Source organism: Poromitra crassiceps (genome assembly GCF_964638095.1).
Source record: "Poromitra crassiceps genome assembly, chromosome: 17".
In the NCBI taxonomy this organism is placed as follows: Eukaryota; Metazoa; Chordata; class Actinopteri; order Beryciformes; family Melamphaidae; genus Poromitra; species Poromitra crassiceps.
This window is the reverse complement of record NC_139635.1, coordinates 22,168,817-22,185,313: the sequence shown is the minus strand read 5'-3', so window position 1 is coordinate 22,185,313 and position 16,497 is coordinate 22,168,817. Positions and strand designations below refer to the sequence as shown.

At 41.6% G+C, this 16,497-nt stretch overlaps 1 protein-coding gene across 1 annotated transcript; it reads left to right on the top strand.

Annotated features, from left to right (window-relative positions):
- The first annotated feature begins 11,351 nt into the window (after positions 1-11,351).
- Positions 11,352-16,237, top strand: tmem70 (transmembrane protein 70). The gene is made up of 3 exons (XM_083653601.1): positions 11,352-11,562; positions 14,322-14,421; positions 15,189-16,237. The coding sequence occupies exons 1-3, from the start codon at positions 11,392-11,394 to the stop codon at positions 15,632-15,634; spliced, it is 717 nt and encodes a 238-aa protein (XP_083509727.1). The 5' UTR covers positions 11,352-11,391; the 3' UTR covers positions 15,635-16,237.
- Positions 16,238-16,497: the final 260 nt, after the last annotated feature.

Genomic DNA, 16,497 nt, shown 5'->3' with positions numbered 1-16,497 from the left:
AGAGAGGTGACTCATAACACAGGAAATATTAGATAGATAGAGAGAGAGAGAGAGAGAGAGAGAGAGAGTCCCTCCAAATAGAAGTGTTCTGTGTCCTAGTTTTATTTTATGTCAAATCAATAACAATGAATGTTATGAATTATTGTTTGAGAGTTGTCATTGATTTCTGTCTAAATTAGATTGTAAGTCTGGACAGCATACCCAGAGGTTGGGGGTGAAAAACTAGAAATAGCATGCTAATAGAGTACAAACTCATAATTTCCCATCCAAGCCATTTAATTTGTAGATTGACAGAAAACGTGTATACTGTATCTTGTATCTACCAAGGGGTGAGAACCAGGCGTAAGTGACATTTGGGCGATATATACCAAATATATATATATTATATATCAAATAAACGCTCTTGACAAGCTCTTTCTACTGTCAAGCAGGCACATGTGAATTCTAATCCAGAGTTATGAATCCAAAACCAAAAGACCTAACCCTGAACACAGTGAACTACAGTAGCCTATTTGGGGCCAAAAGGGCGTATGTGCACTTAAGCCCCTTTTGACCTTGATGACTTCCTTCCGCATAAAAGAGATAGAAAAATATGTTTCCAATGAATGTCAAAATATTTGTCATATTCTCATCCACATGGTTATAAGTCTTCATATTAAACATTGAATAAAGTTGGTCAAATGTCACTCTCTGGTCGTCACCCCTCGATGTGTGTCTGCCTCTGCTGTCAACAGACGGTAATGACATGCAGAGCCTGACCTGAGGTTACCTACAACTGTGGAGGTTACTAAGGGTCAAACCAGATGTGGCTTCAGTAATGACAGGTTCACTTTCACTACAGACTCCACAGTTCTATCCAGTGACATATTGTAATGAATATTATATATATTTGATTGATTGATTGATTGATTGATTGATTTTTGACACACAAAGTATACATTATACAGTACAACATACGCCGACGCCGCAGTAATACAACTAAATCACACCATAACACCACGGCAGCAAAAAAAATCATTACATCACTTTCTGAACAGAACATTCTGCCTTAGCTCCCATGCCTGGGAAATAAAGTTTCCAATAAAGAAAGTGCCTTTCTTAAAACACAACTCAAGTTTTTCATAATAATAATAATAAACAAACATTAATCATATTCATTTTTCTGTAGCGGATTGTAGGATATATATATATATATATATATATATATATATATATATATATATATATATATATATATATATATATATATATATATATGTAAGCCCATGAAAGTCATCGAAAGTATAATTATTGTAGGGTGGAGTGTTTCGCACTTGGAAGAGAGCCGATGAAAAAAGGAGTTGTAAGTGGTGTGCCACTTGATGTTGATGCGGAGACATTAGAGGATGTAGGTGTGTCTGAGGCAAGAAGGATGAGAAGATTTAGAGAAGGTAAGAAGGAGAATCGTGTGTCTGTGTGTTTGACTTTGAAAGCAGGGGTTCCTGAACGAGTGCTCCTTGATGGTGTGAGCGACAGGGTGAGGCCGTTTGAGAGGGCGCCTCTCAGGTGTTTTTTATTGTCAACAACATGGGCATGTAGCTGCAGTGTGCAGAGGAGATCAAATATGTTGTTGGTGTGGGAGAGATGATTGTGGAATGGAGGATTGTAAAGAGCAGGTTAAATAGCTGCATTGTGAGGGGCTGCATGATGCGTCATGCAGGATCAGCACAGTGCCCAAAAAGGATTGGACAGGTAAAAGTGAGTAAAATCAGAGAAAAGAAAGTCATATCTTATCTTGCTGAGGTCGTTAAAAAGTATGGAGGGGAAACGAGAGATGGTTAAAGTACAAAAGGAACCCAGAAAAAGAAGAAGAGCGATGAATCTGAAGACAAGTTCTGTGTCGACAAGAAAGCCTTTTTGGCTTTCATGGCGATGGTGATAAACTGCTCTGGAGATAGAAAGCAAGTCGGAGAGGATCAAGACACTGCCAGGAAGTTGTTGAACATTGGGGACATTTCAGGAGACGACCTACTGTAACTAAAACACTGAATGAGGCGTTCCACCGACCTAGATCATTGGCTTGGGTCACAGTATGGATAATTTGGTGAACTAGGCAACCAGGCTATGCGCACTCGATTCCTAGGCTCGCCCGCTGCACGGGCTCGCCTGTCCAGCAGCTCGCATTCACAGCTCGGCTGCTGTGTGGCACAATGTCTCCCTCTCTCTCTCCCTCAGTCTCTCTCCCCCTCTCTCTCTCTCCCTTCCTCTCCTCCTCTCCCTCTCCTCTCTCCCTCAGTCTCTCTCGTGACTTTGTGTGTGTGTGTGTGTGTGTGTGTGTGTGTGTGTGTGTGTGTGTGTGTGTGTGTGTGAATGTATGACATCATTGATGATGTCATCAGTGGGATTTATGACATCACTGATGTCATCAGTGGGATTTATGACATCACTGATTATGTCATCAGTGGGATTTATGGTATCACTGATGATGTCATCACTGGGATTTATGACATCCCTGATGATGTCATCAGTGGGATTTATGACATCACTGGGACAGACAGAAACGGCCACTGCTCTGCCTTGCCCGCAGTTCGGCTGCTCCTTGCCTGCCCTATTGGCACGCACACAAAATGTCTCCCTCTCTCTCCCTCAGTCTCTCTCCCCCTCTCTCTCTCTCTATCAGTCTCGCCTCCCTCTCTCTCCCTCCCTCTCCTCCTCCTCTCCTCAGTCTCTCTCCCTCTCCCTCGTGAATTTGTGTGTGTGTGTGTGTGTGTGTGTGTGTGAGTGAATTCATGACATCACCGATGATGTCATCAGTGGGATTTATGGCATCACTGATGATGTCATCAGTGGGATCATTTTTATTGACGTAATAATTTGTGCTATGTAGAAATTCATTAGGTGGCGGTAATGCATGCCAACCACCATAATAAAACCCCAAGGAAGAAGAAGAAGAAGAAGATGGCGTTAGAATTGTATTGGGAGCGCGTGAGCCCCAATACCCTCTCACCCGCACACCACACCATTCTACTCAGTGACTTCAAGCACACGGTTTCTGTTGTTTGTTGATAATTCATGTTGCGTTTCTTCTGTGTTTTACAGGAATGAGACACGACCTCTTGTGTAGGGACTAGCAGTGTCCCAATGTGTAACAATGACCAAAATGTGCTCAGAGAGCAGACTTCACTTCTGCCATGTGTAACAACCACGTTTTGGTGATATGCCACGCCCAGCACTATGACCACACCCTCTTTTGGTTTTGGCCAAACAACATGAGAAATGAATCTGTTCATCCTGGGCCCATAACCATCCTTCATACCAAGTTTTGTGCAAATCTGTTGTCAACTTTTTGGGATATCCTGCGAACAGACTACGAGTGAAGAAATAGGCAAACAAACATAAGCAAAAACAAGCAAGCAAGCAAAGAGAAACAGGTAGACAAATGACCAAATATCCAAATCAATCAATCAATCAATCAATCAATCAATCAATCAATCAATCAATCAACCAATCACCAGACAGCAACTAACCAAATAAATAAATATGGCTAAGGAAACAATGCTAATACACTCATCTCCCATTCAGATTATCTTCCAAACGATGTACTTTTCAAGTGTTCATTCTTTGTCAGCAAACCAAATCAAAATGTTTTTATTTTATGATTAAAATAAAGAGATGAGTGAATGCCTCTAAATCTGACCCAAATGTCTTAAAGTAGTTACGAGGTTAGAAAAGGAAGAAATAGGAAGATAAAAGCAATATGCGCCCTGAACTGAGTCTGACCTCTGACCTAATGCCCCAACCTCCACACATACCTGCCAACACTCCAGACAGGTGTGCCTCCACATGACATCAACAACACACCCTGCTTTTAACACAATAAAGCATCCTGGGTGGCTTCGTTTTCATGTTGCATTCTTTCCTTCTTCCTTTTCTTCAATCTACCATGAGGTTCTTGCAAACAGTTTAATTACATTGAAACTGCACATTAAAACACACACACAGACATGCCCACACACACACGCACGCACGCACGCACGCACGCACGCGCGCACGCACACACACACACACACACAGCAATGGAAATGATACGCCTCTGGGCTGTTTTGTGTTCCGTTTTATATGCAGAGCTGCTTTACTTTGAAGTCTCACCACAGAATGCCTGTGGGCGTGGCCTGTGGGCGTGGCCTGTGGGAGCTCAGTTGTCTGGGACCCGAGTGATAACACAACATCAGGAAGGTGGCTAAACAACACTCCAGAGTTAGGCTACATTTGGGCGAGTGAAAGAAAACATTTTCAATGTGTGTGTAGCCTTATGCTGTTACTTAGCCTTTCTAATGCTATTGCATGGTTAAATCAGCAAATCTTATTTTTATAGGCCGGGGGGGCAATGGTATCCGCAGTGGAAGTGGTCCCTGGGAAATTTGCTTTGGTAGCGGTACTTCGTCTGAAAAGTTTGGGAACCCGAGCAGAAATAAAACATGGGATTTGGTTGAATTTGAGGATGAACTTGAAGAAAATGAGAAAAAGAACCTAGTTTGAGATTACATAACCCCCCTGTCGCCGCCCACAAAAAAGTAACTAAGTAAATTTAACTCTGAGTACATTTAAAATGAGCTACTAATTTTACTTCTACTTGAGTAGAATTTCATCAAAGTAACAATATATATATATATATATATATATATATATATATATATATATATATATATATATATATATATATATATATATATATATATATATGCATATATACTGTATGCAGCCTAATATACATTACATTGTATGACACTAAAGCCACGTTATCAAAATTGTTTTTCTCAATTCCTGAAAAGGTGTCAGGGCAACTTCTAGGGAGGACAAGGTTTCTACAGGACACGCTTTGCCCGGTGGCCACTTTTGCAAAATGACAGGGGCCAGGGGCCAGTTAACTCATTGATTGCCAATGACGTCTAAAGACGTCAATTCAAATAGTAATGTAGAGTGCCAATGACGTCTAAAGACGTCAATTGCGTTTTTTGACGGTGGGACGTGGATCAAAGCCTGATGCATCTCCTGTAAAAATATGGTGGATGTTGAAGGTGTACAAGCTATTTTACGGACCCATTAGGTGGCGACAGTGCTCTCCAGATTAGAGAAAGGTGAGGAAAAACAGCAGAAGAAGCCCCGTGATGAAACGGAAACCGATGCTGGAGCCAGAGCCGTATAGATTGCTCTGGCTGGAGCTAACGTTAGCTGCGAACAGCAGTCAATCCGCTCCCACAACTGAGCCCCTCTGTCTCTGCTGCATAGTTTCTCCACACGATTAGCTGCCAGAAAAGCAGCACCCGACGCCGAAGGGCCAAACCATTCTCAGCAGTCCGGTTTGGCTTTTCGGGGGTCGCGCTGGGAGCCGGCGCACAAAAACGGAGCGCTCCGAAAATAGACGCTGGGTGCGTGTTAGGCTGTGTGTTAGTGTGGGGATGAGTTTCTCCCAGCTCCGCCGGCATGCAGGATGTGTGTTGGTGTGGGGGTGAGTTTCTCCCAGCTCCATGCAGAGATTCGTCGCCTGACGCAGGTAGCAGAGATTCGAGCAGAGCCACCAGAGACACTCCCACGGAGGAGGAGTTTGCAGTTGAGGGGGGTGGGGCACGCAGGGCACCACACAACTACACCACGTCACTACATCAGAAAATATTAGCTTCAGAGTCAGTGATGTGCTTGAAATGCTTCATTTCACAAAAGGCTCATTATCTCAGCTTCTAGTTCGAAACGTCTGTTTTTGGTGAAAACAACCTATCTTCTACTGCTGATAACTAAAGAACGGAAAATGATATCAATAAACTTTTTTTTGCTGATGATACAATAGAGTCTCATCGTTCTTTGTGCGTGTTCGGTGTTTACATAGTAATATCACACAATATTCTGTGGGCCTCGAGAAATCACTGAAAACGCTCTGAAAGGGCTGGCACTGGGAGCATCCGTTTTCCAAAAGTGGCTGGCACTCAATGAGTTAATAAACAAACATTAATATTCTTAATATTCATCATTTTTCTGCAGAGGATTGTAGGTTTTTGGGATATATATGTATGTATATATATATATATATATATATATATATATATACTGTATGCAGCTTAATATACATTACATTGTATCACAGTAAAGCCATGTTATCAACATTGTTTTTCTCAATTCCTGAAAAGGTGTAAGGGCAACTTCTAGGGAGGACAAGGTAGGACACTGAATCACAGCTGACAAACAGAGATACAAGGTTTCTATAGGACACTGACTCACAGACTCACAGCTGACAAACATAGATAAAGCAGCACAGGCAGTGACCTGAGATGACCTCAGGCAGCAGAGAGGTTACTAGGGGTTAAACAGAAATAGCTCTGGTTCCCACCAGACCACTGACTCACTCCCACTGTGATTTGAACTCATCCATGAAGCGCTCTGTAGAAGCACCCACCTGGGTGATGCAGCCAGGCAGCCAGTATGTGCCAAAATACTCATCAGCTATAACGGTGGAGAGTTGAGGACTGAATGTGTCATTTAACTAATGAGGGATGATTAGGTGGCCATGACAGAAGGAAGGCCTGTGTGGGAACTTAGCCAGGTCACCGGGGTTACGCCAGCGATGTAACACAGTAGCCACGCTGCTGAACGATTTACAACCAATCATTGCACTCATGCTTCCTTCACTTGAGAACCATTTCCAAAAATGTGCCCGCTCACATTTTGTAGTAATCAAACCACACGATTTTCTATCATCTTATCACTGGTTTCCTGTTAGATTTACAGTTGATTTTAAGATGTTGCTGATCATGATTAAATCCTGGTTATTATGTCTGGCTCCACACCTTTTAATCTAGCCCCTTAAGACTATGAGTGGGCTTCTTGGTTTTAGATCGATAAAAACCACAATCATTTTTGAAATAACTTCTTCAACTTCTTTTTTTAAGCTTGCTTTTATGAATTCCCTTTTATCCTATTGTTTGTTCCTTCCTACCCACCCTATTCTTTTGATACTGTCTTCTTGTTATTAGGCCTACTTGCTTTCATTTATTTTCCAAGTATGCTGTCTGTGTCGAATTGGGTGTTACACTTGCACTCAACTCAACTCAATAATAGCACAATACAAAGTGTATTTTTCTTCCTTGTCTTCTTTGTATTATTATCTTAGCCTCTCAAAGAATCACCATGTAAACCAGTCCATATAAGTATTTAAATGCAAATTTCTCTATGGATGAGGTAAGAAACGCAATAGTTAAATGTAAATTGAAAAAAGCTACCAGAATTGATGATATCAGTAATGAGGTCAAAAGTTCAATGGACAAACCAAAGAGGATCCTGGAGCACACGATTCACTGGAAAATTGCTTTATTCAATGACTAACGTTTCGACGCCTGCTGCGTCTTCATCAGAGTCAAACAGGGTGTTTTGCCGTCATATGCCTGTCTGACTATGGGGTTCTGGGAGGAGATATTCATCCACAATTCAGCCAATAACCAATTTCTCCCTAAAATTAAACTCTGGAAAAGGTACATTGATGACATTTTGTTTATTTGGACTGGTACCACTGGCGAACTCAATGATTTCATGGAATACATTAACTCCACCACACAACACTTTCGTTTTACAATGGAACACTCCAATAAAAATATAAATTTCCTGGATCTAACCATTTACAAAAACGGACACGGGGGTGTAGACACTACCATCTACAGGAAACCTCTTAGTAGGAACACTCTACTGAGAGCTGACAGCCATCATCCCAGGCGACTCATCAACAACATTCCCACTGGCCAGTTTCTCAGACTGAAGAGAAACTGCAGCACAGACCAAGAATTCATGGACAAAACAGTTGAGATGAGGAAACGCTTCCTGGACAGGGGCTACGCGGAGACAGTTATCGAGGCAGCCTATCAAAGGGCAGTGCGCACCCCGAGAGCCCGCCTCCTTGAGAAATCCAGGCGCTCTGGCTCGTCCGCACCACGCCTCTGTTTCTCCACGGAGTTCTCTCCAATCGGTGGAGAGATCAAACACACCATCAACAAACACTGGCACGTTCTACAGAGCGACCCTGCACTCAAGTCACTGTGTTTAGAGCCTCCGTTAATTTCTTTCAGGAGATCTCGGTCAATAAGAGACAGACTGGTTCACAGTACCATGACACCCCCCCCTAAGCCTACGTGGTTACCCGCCCCTCCCTCTGGTTTTTACAGATGTGGTCACTGTACCCACTGTTCCAACTCCGCCGACACCAAACAATTTTCTCACCCACGGACTGGTAAAAAGTATAAAATCAACTCATTCATAAACTGCAGCACCACACATGTGGTTTATATTCTGAAGTGTCCGTGCGGGATGGTCTATGTCGGACAGACCAAACGGGCATTAAAAGCCCGTATTGCTGAACACAAGGCTGCAATCCGCAACCACAACATGGACTATGCAATAGCGAGACATTATGCTCAGGCCCAGCATGGCTCTGCTGCCACACTGAAATTCTGGGGTATTGAGCATGTGTCTCCCTCACAGAGAGGAGGCGACACTGTCAATAAACTGTTAAGAAGAGAAGCATTTTGGATTCACAGCCTAAATACTGTTGAACCAAATGGTCTAAACGAGGAACTAAGCCTCTCTTGTTATTTATAACCTGTACCTTTCCTTTGGGAGAAATTGTTATTTGTGCCTATGTATTTCTATTCTATTTCTATTATATGGCTTATATTATATTGTTATTTATAAATGTGGCTGGCCATTATAGCCTACTTAACTGTGCTGTTTGAGTGCTATTGGCTCACTGGGTTTGGGCACCTCCCATCCTTAGCAGCCAATGACGGACTGCGATGTGTATTGGGGAGGCTTTTTAAAGCAAGTTGTTTTCCTTGTCACCCTGTTTGACTCTGATGAAGACGCAGCAGGCGTCGAAACGTTAGTCATTGAATAAAGCAATTTTCCAGTGAATCGTGTGCTCCAGGATCCTCTTTGGTTTGTCCATTGAACTTTTGTCATAATACTGTCCTGTCCTGAGAGCACCGACCTCCTTTTGCGGAGGGGCTGACGCGCAAGAGACTCCTTTTGTATCAGTAATGAGGTATTGAAGTCACCATGGCTGTTTAATGTTCTATTTGAGCTATGGTGTTCATAGGAGCACACCAGCACAAAAGGCACTGGTGGAGGTGCGTCAGGCAGCAATGCCCGGCAGGTAGACCATCAACCTGTATCATGATAAATGCCATTAAGTTTCTTTATCAAACACCTGTTGTAGCTTGTGTCCAGGTTAACGAATATTCCACGGGATGGTTCCCTCAACAATTTGGCGTGAATCAAGGAGATGTCATGTCTCCAACTTTATTTTCCATTTTTGTTAATGATTTAGCTCTTCAAATTAAGGCATCCAACAAAGAAATCAAAGTTGATGACCAGACTGTGGGCTTATTATTGTACGCAGATGACCTAGTCTTACTTGCTGAGCATGAAAATGACCTGCAGATCATGTTGAACATTGTTGCAGATTGGTGCTGGAAATGGAGACTTATGGTGAATCAAGACAAAAACACAAATCGTACATTTTAGACACACTTCAAGGGAGAATAATTATTTTGTATTTAATTTTGGTCCAGTAGTACTATACAAACCAAAGGTCAAATAACAGAAAAAGGTCAAAAGGTCAAATACTGCGACTCTGGAATAGATTGGTGACAATGTCTGATCAGAGACTCACTAAAATATATATTGAATTGGGATCTCGCCCATGGTCACCCCTGGACAAATGAAGTGAAATCCCTTCTTGTTCTGAACGAGTTATTATTTATCTTTCATAACAGGTTACTTTGTGACACCTGAGAGTCTATGAGTGATATGTTTACTCTGTATAAAGAAAAATGGTCTGTTGACCTATGGCATAAACCAAAACGAAGAACGTATTGTCTTATAAAGGACATATCTGTGTGCTCAGTTACGATCTGGAACTCGTCCCGTAGCACTTGAAACTGGTAGGTTTAATACTACCCCTGAAGAAGACAGACTCCGTTTACTTTGTGAGTTACCTGAAATTGAAAATGAGATTCACTTCCTATTCAACTGCACTGCTTATGATGACACAAGGGACTCTATACTCTTTAATAAAATGTTTTCTATGTTATGGTGACTTCTTCGAGTTGGACGAGTATGAGAAACTTGAGCTATGTTTCAAAAAAGGAATCTTCCTCAATGCAAATTGTATATGTCAAGCATGGGAGCAGAGACAGAACCTCTTATTTAGAAACTGATGTATTGTTTTGTATTACTGTCCTGCCCATTGCTGTCTTGTGACTTGTATTTAAAATGTTTTCTTTGACATTTTAAATGCTGTAAATGTGTGGGGTTTTATTGTGCATGTGTCTTGTAAACCCATGGGGGTTGGGCACCTTGAGTGCATGACACTTACATAAATAAATAAATAAATAAATCATCCATATTGCCAAATCCCCCATCAACAAATGTGTCATCTCATAGTGTGTACATGTGTGTGAACACATGTGTGTGTAAAGCCAGCTGCACCACTCACAAATTCAAACACAAATTCAAAGACAAATTCAAACATAAATGAATTACAATACATTTAGTTGCTTTTAGTTTTGAGCATCTAACAACTACTAGGCCAATCTATATTGTTTGGGTTAAGTAGGCCTACTGCACTGGATCAGTGGTAAGAACTCCAATTCACCTGTTTTGTAGTGGTGTGCTGCCATCTGCTGGATAAGTAAAGACCCTGCTATTGTGTGCACTCCTCATGAATTTGCCCAAGTGAGTACAAATGTGTCCTTGCAGTTTTTGTCATTCCTCCTCATTCTGTCATTCCTCCACTTTGTCACTAATAGATTAATTATATTTGTACAGCCATGTTCGCAGGTTCTGCTGGTAAATGTGAAGGGCTGTTATAGGAACAGCAACCTGTTTAGGGCCCGTCTAAATATAGGCTAAGTCTATATAAGGCGCACAGACAGGGACCATGGGCGGGGCCCTTGCTCTAGTGAGAGTATCCACATGTTCATTCAAATATATATATGTATTTTTTTGTGATCCATCATCTTCACTCAAAACAGCTGCAGCATTTGCATAATTCCACTGATGCCTTACTCACTATAGTATAAGATCCAGTAGCATGTGGGAGGCTAATCTGCATTGTAATGTAATGTTAAGCCTAATGTACGGTAGCTGGAAAAAAATCGATATAGAAGTTACAGTAGTATCCCATTATATGAGTTGCTTTAGCTCTTCCTTACCTGCGGAGGGCAGCAGACCGTATGAGAAGTAACTCCCCGCAGTAAATTCACACGACGAAGAAGACGGAGGCGGAAGTTATTGCTTTCGAGCTTGTGGTGGTGGTTGTTTGGGTTGTCAGGATCAGATCGCTCCCCTACTAACTAACTAACTAACATAAGCATGATGTTTCCTCTAAAGATGATAAGCAGGATACGTCCGTGCGTTGTCTCCCACATCCACATCACAGCCGCGCGGCACGGAAAGCCGTTTTCCGCGGCTTGTTTCAGAGCAGCAACAGTGAACCAACACCGGCTGCATGCTGTCAGAAGGTCGTTTCTCCACCTGAGCAAGGTAACGCTATTTAACTGTGAACCCACACCTTCTCTTTCCTTACTCGTACAAAGGCTGTTTATGTCATGATGACCTCGTGTCGCTCAATTGAATATAAGCTAAATGACTGTAAACGTGTAGTCCCTAGTAGCTAAGCTAACTTTAGCCTGGGTAAGTTCTATTTCTCTGGGATCGACTGTATTGCCTGCTGGTCTGTACTCCTCAGGTCTGGTAGAAGAAGTTCAGAGACTCGCATATAATTGAGTGAGTCACATGACTTGGAGTCACTCGAGTCAGGCTGGCAGACATGGGACCAAGTCACTTCGGTCCAAGTCTCAAGCAAGTCCCAAGTGATTTTGTTTTAGGCAAGTCAAGTCACAGGTTTTGTCAAGTCGAGTCTAGTCTCGGTTTCCAGACGTTTGGTGAGCGGCGCCAACAGCGCCACCTAACCACCAAAGTACAGTACAGTACAGTACAGTACAGTACAGTAGAGTAGTCAAACGGATTAAGACTTAGGGCTGAGTCTAGTCGAGTCCTTTAAGGCAAGTCAAGTCACTTTTTCCCCCCACGCCCAAGATACTGCAGTCTTACCTTGCTTTATAAAGAAAAAAGACATGGTATTAATACCTGTCTAATAGTGATATTATTGGCCAATTTACAATATCTAACCTGTATGTATGACACTGAATTGAATTTGTATTATAATCATTGATATTCAGTTAAATAAATGTAATAAAAAAAAAGTGAAATAACTTAAAAAAACGCTTATTATTTCTTAACTGCTTCTCAGTGAAATCCTCCATGTCAGTTTTAAACAGTGAAATACTGACAGCCAGACTACAGTGTAATCAAACGTATTTATCTCTTCATGATAATGAAGGAGCAAAACTTCTGCACACCTAAAAACGACAGGTGCGTTGGAGGAGGGAAAACCCGACTGAATCCAAGAAAAAGATAACTTTAGGTTTATTAAAGGTATTAAAAGTTTATTAACAGAAATAATAACGTTTCGGATATGAAGACAGATATGAAGGTCTTTGGACGGAAACGTTATTCTTTCTGTTAATAAACCTTTTTGCAAGTGGAGACAGTGTGCAGGAGTTCTCTTTTCCTTGGATTCTCTTCATGGTGATAAAAGAAAAATCTTAGTTTAAGCAGTGACATACTGACAGCCAGACTACAATGTAATCAAACAAAAACAAATTACTTAAAATTAGAGTATTTAACTCTTCTCAATCAAAACATATGAATATAAAAAATAGTAAATAAATATTTCCTCTCAATCACTTAGTGAAACACTGACAGCGAGACTACAACATCAAACTTTGTTAGATTCCGCCCCTGTCCCGTCGGCCTGTTTGCAGAATATCTCAGCCGCCTGAAATCCAGTGAGAGGAACGTGATTGACAGCCAGTCATCCAATCACGACAATGCCATAAGGAGGAGCATGACTGAATGACAACTTGTCATTGGATGACTCAGTCATAGAGACACTGCGGAGCGCGTCATCATTCAGAAACCACGCCCAAAACAGGGGGAAACACAAACTCCTCACCCCAATCCTGGCGTTCTCCTATGTCACGTGCATGGTCGAGATCGGGGTCAGGTCGGCATGTTGCACACAAAGATCATATATATGGAAGATGAACACTCCAACTTACTTCATTGACAGCAACATCCACATTTTTCTTCTTGCCAATTCTCAATGGCTTCCTTGTTTTCCTCGGGGGTACAAAAAAACTTTAACTGGCGATTTTTTACATTTGTTGTCTGCGCAGCCCACCACACAACAGCTTTTAGCTATGTTTAATTCTAGGAATATGACGCTGGTGTGTGGATGGAAGTGAACAGAGAGCTTTCCCCTGTGATGGGCGTGGCCTAGTGTCTCTATGCTCCTCCTTAGGGCATTGTCGTGATTGGATGACTGGCTGTCAGTCACGCTCCTCGCAATGGATTGTTTTGTAATACCGTTCCAGCTTGCACTCGCCATGCACTCACATGACGCTTGTGACATTTGTGTGATTGAACTAGATTGAAAGCAGTTTGTTTCCCTGCATAGAGAATTAGACAGGTGTTTTCATGGAAAACACTATTTTCTAACAAGCGTTGCACTCGGTGGATTTCTGTCATTTTTAATTGCAGCATTACGCCGATGTGTTGACAATTTAATGTTAAATATTCTTTAATCTTTTATATATATATATATATATATATATATATATATATATATATATATATATATATATATATATATATACAAATTCAGAAAATTCAGAAATATGACGATGCAAAAGTACTCAGAAGGCTGCTCAAAAAAATAATACATATACCGGTACATATATAATACATGTATATAATACATATTAGTATCTAGTTCCACCTCTGCCTCATTTTGAGCCAGGAAAAACCCTGAAGTGATGACATTTGTTCCAGCAGACTACTGAATTTAAATTCTGTTTTCTGAATTTGTATGGATTGATTGCATTTATTGAAGTTGAAACTTAGTGTAGAAATCAAACTCATGATGATCCAGATCTTTTTACCAAGTTTTTACCCTAGTAAAACGATATTACATTGAAAAGTCCCTGATGTTTATTAATCGACATTTTGATTTGGGATTTGATTGGACACTAATACAGGCTACTCTGTAACATAATCTAGTTACTATCAAAGACTTAATGTGTGGTAACATGCTAAAACTGCGTGTGTGTGTGTGTGTGTGTGTGTGTGTGTGTGTGTGTGTGTGTGTGTGCGTGTGTGTGTGCCATTTGTCCGATCAGACGGATTCCCGGTGTCCGTCCTCTCGCTGTGTCTCCACGTCGAACCAGGCGGAGAAGGGGGAGCTGGTTTACACCGGCAACATCGGCAACGCCGTCCGCGGTGCGTCACCACCTTCCCACCAACTCTCGTATTTCTTTCTTTCTTTCTTTCTTTCTTTCTTTCTTTCTTTCTTTCTTTCTTTCTTTCTTTCTTTCTTTCTTTCTTTCTTTCTTTCTTTTTCTTTCTTTCTTTCTTATCTAAGACAAATATAAATAGTGAAGTTGGTGCCTACATGTACTGTATGTATGAATTTATTTCCAAGGCAAACTTTTTTAACACTTTCTTGGTCACTGCATTTGCTAATTACATTTTTGTGTTTATTTCATAGTTTTGCTGTCTTTACGACTATTCTAAAATGTGGAAAATAGTTAAAATAAATAAATATGTTGTGTCCCCAAACGACGGGCAGTGTATGTAGTAGGGATGTAACGATATGAAATGTCATGGTACGGTACGGTATTTACCAAAATATCATGGTATTCATCTCCCCCTTTTCATTAAACGTACTATGACCCATTGAAAAAACAAACTAGCAAGTGCTTTGAAGAGATATATTGATTTGTTGAACTGAAACTGAAACTAATTTGAGAACGTTTACACGAGGATCCTCCATTATGAACTTATCTGTAGTGGGATGTGGCAGCGTGCATATTGTGCAAAACATCCTGGGCACACTATGACATGGAAAGGTTACGGTATGATAACCGTGCTAGCTTGATATCGCGATATACCTCAAAAGCATATCGCTACATCCCTGGTTATGTAGAAACAAAGATTTGGGGTTTTATCTTTCTTCGTCACTCCCTGTCTCTCCCTCCGTCTCTCAGGCGTGAAGATGTTCTCCTACAGCAGCAGCGGCTTCAGCCTGTGCCTGATGCCCTACCTGCTCTTCCAGACGGGCCTGGGCATCCAGAGCGCCGCCCTGCAGGTGGCCTTCTGCGGCATCATCGGCGTCTTCACCTTCCTCACGCCCGTCCTCCTCCACCTGGTCACCAGGGGCTACGTGGTGCGCCTGTACCACCGCGCCGACAGAGACACCTACACCGCCGTCACCTACAGCGCTCTGCTGATGGAGACGAGCACCGTGTTCCACCAGAGCCAGGTGAGGATCCCCAACGTCAGCAAGATGTTCACCACCTTCTACGCCGGCCGCACGGGGCTGCTCGTCAACCCGGACCTGTTTGCCTTCCCCCACGACTACAACCACCTCATGGGCTACGATCGGCCGTTCGCCTTCGACACGGGCGATTTGGAGAGACCCGATAAAAGCTGAAAAACTGACTTGACTGGAAATAGATTTATCTGTAAGCTTGATGTAAGTCGTTTTCTGTGTGTTTTCTTTGTCTTTTTGTATCTATCCGCTGTTTATGGCATGATCGCCCATCAATATTTATTTGGTCGCACCACAGCAAATAACTACTATGACTGTGAGATACAATTTTGAAAAATGTTTTCCCATAAAACATGACCAAATGCAACCAGCCAACAAACTCTTCCCATGACTGTGTATAAAGGCTGGAAACTCGTAATCTTCCTCAAAGTTCATTATAAATCTGGTCTTAACCTCACCAGAGGCCTTGTGCCAAATCCTAACCCTAAACATAACCTAAGCAATTTTTGTTAGTTTTTATTTATTTAAGAAAGTGAATACAGTGTGCACAAACCATTCATTCTCATCATCAGTATTGTTGTTGACTAAGCAGCTGTAGCAACGACGTTCTCAACCGACATGAACATGAGTTGCTATTGATATGAATCTTTCCTCACTGCTCAATAAACAAAGTGTAATTTCATAAATTATTCTCTCAGAGAATTCTTCGTTGGTTTCCAAATGGTTACCCCAAAACCTAGTCAGCTCAAAGTCAAGTATTCTCCTCTTCCCTGCGACTGAGCTGTTTGACTCTTTTCAATGAACCCCACCAGTTTGGAATATAGATTCTAAGGAGCTAATGAGAATTTACCATATGAATTTGTCTATATAGAGAGGAAAAGTGACGACGAGCTGGTAAAATAGGAAAATAAACAGCCATTTTCACATTGACAAGTACTGTTTTTTCCCCTTGCTCTCTGTAATCATTAAAATACTGGTTGTGCAATACGAAGGCTAACAATTTCCATATCGCTTAGTTATTCAAC

What these genes read in the sequence shown, in the direction of transcription:
- tmem70 (XM_083653601.1), top strand. Translation starts at nt 11,392, where the DNA reads ATGATGTTTCCTCTAAAGATGATAAGCAGGATACGTCCGTGCGTTGTC. An exon ending in CGTTTCTCCACCTGAGCAAG is followed by an intron (nt 11,563 to 14,321) that starts GTAACGCTATTT and finishes TTGTCCGATCAG; the next exon opens with ACGGATTCCCGGTGTCCGTC. An exon ending in CATCGGCAACGCCGTCCGCG is followed by an intron (nt 14,422 to 15,188) that starts GTGCGTCACCAC and finishes TCCGTCTCTCAG; the next exon opens with GCGTGAAGATGTTCTCCTAC.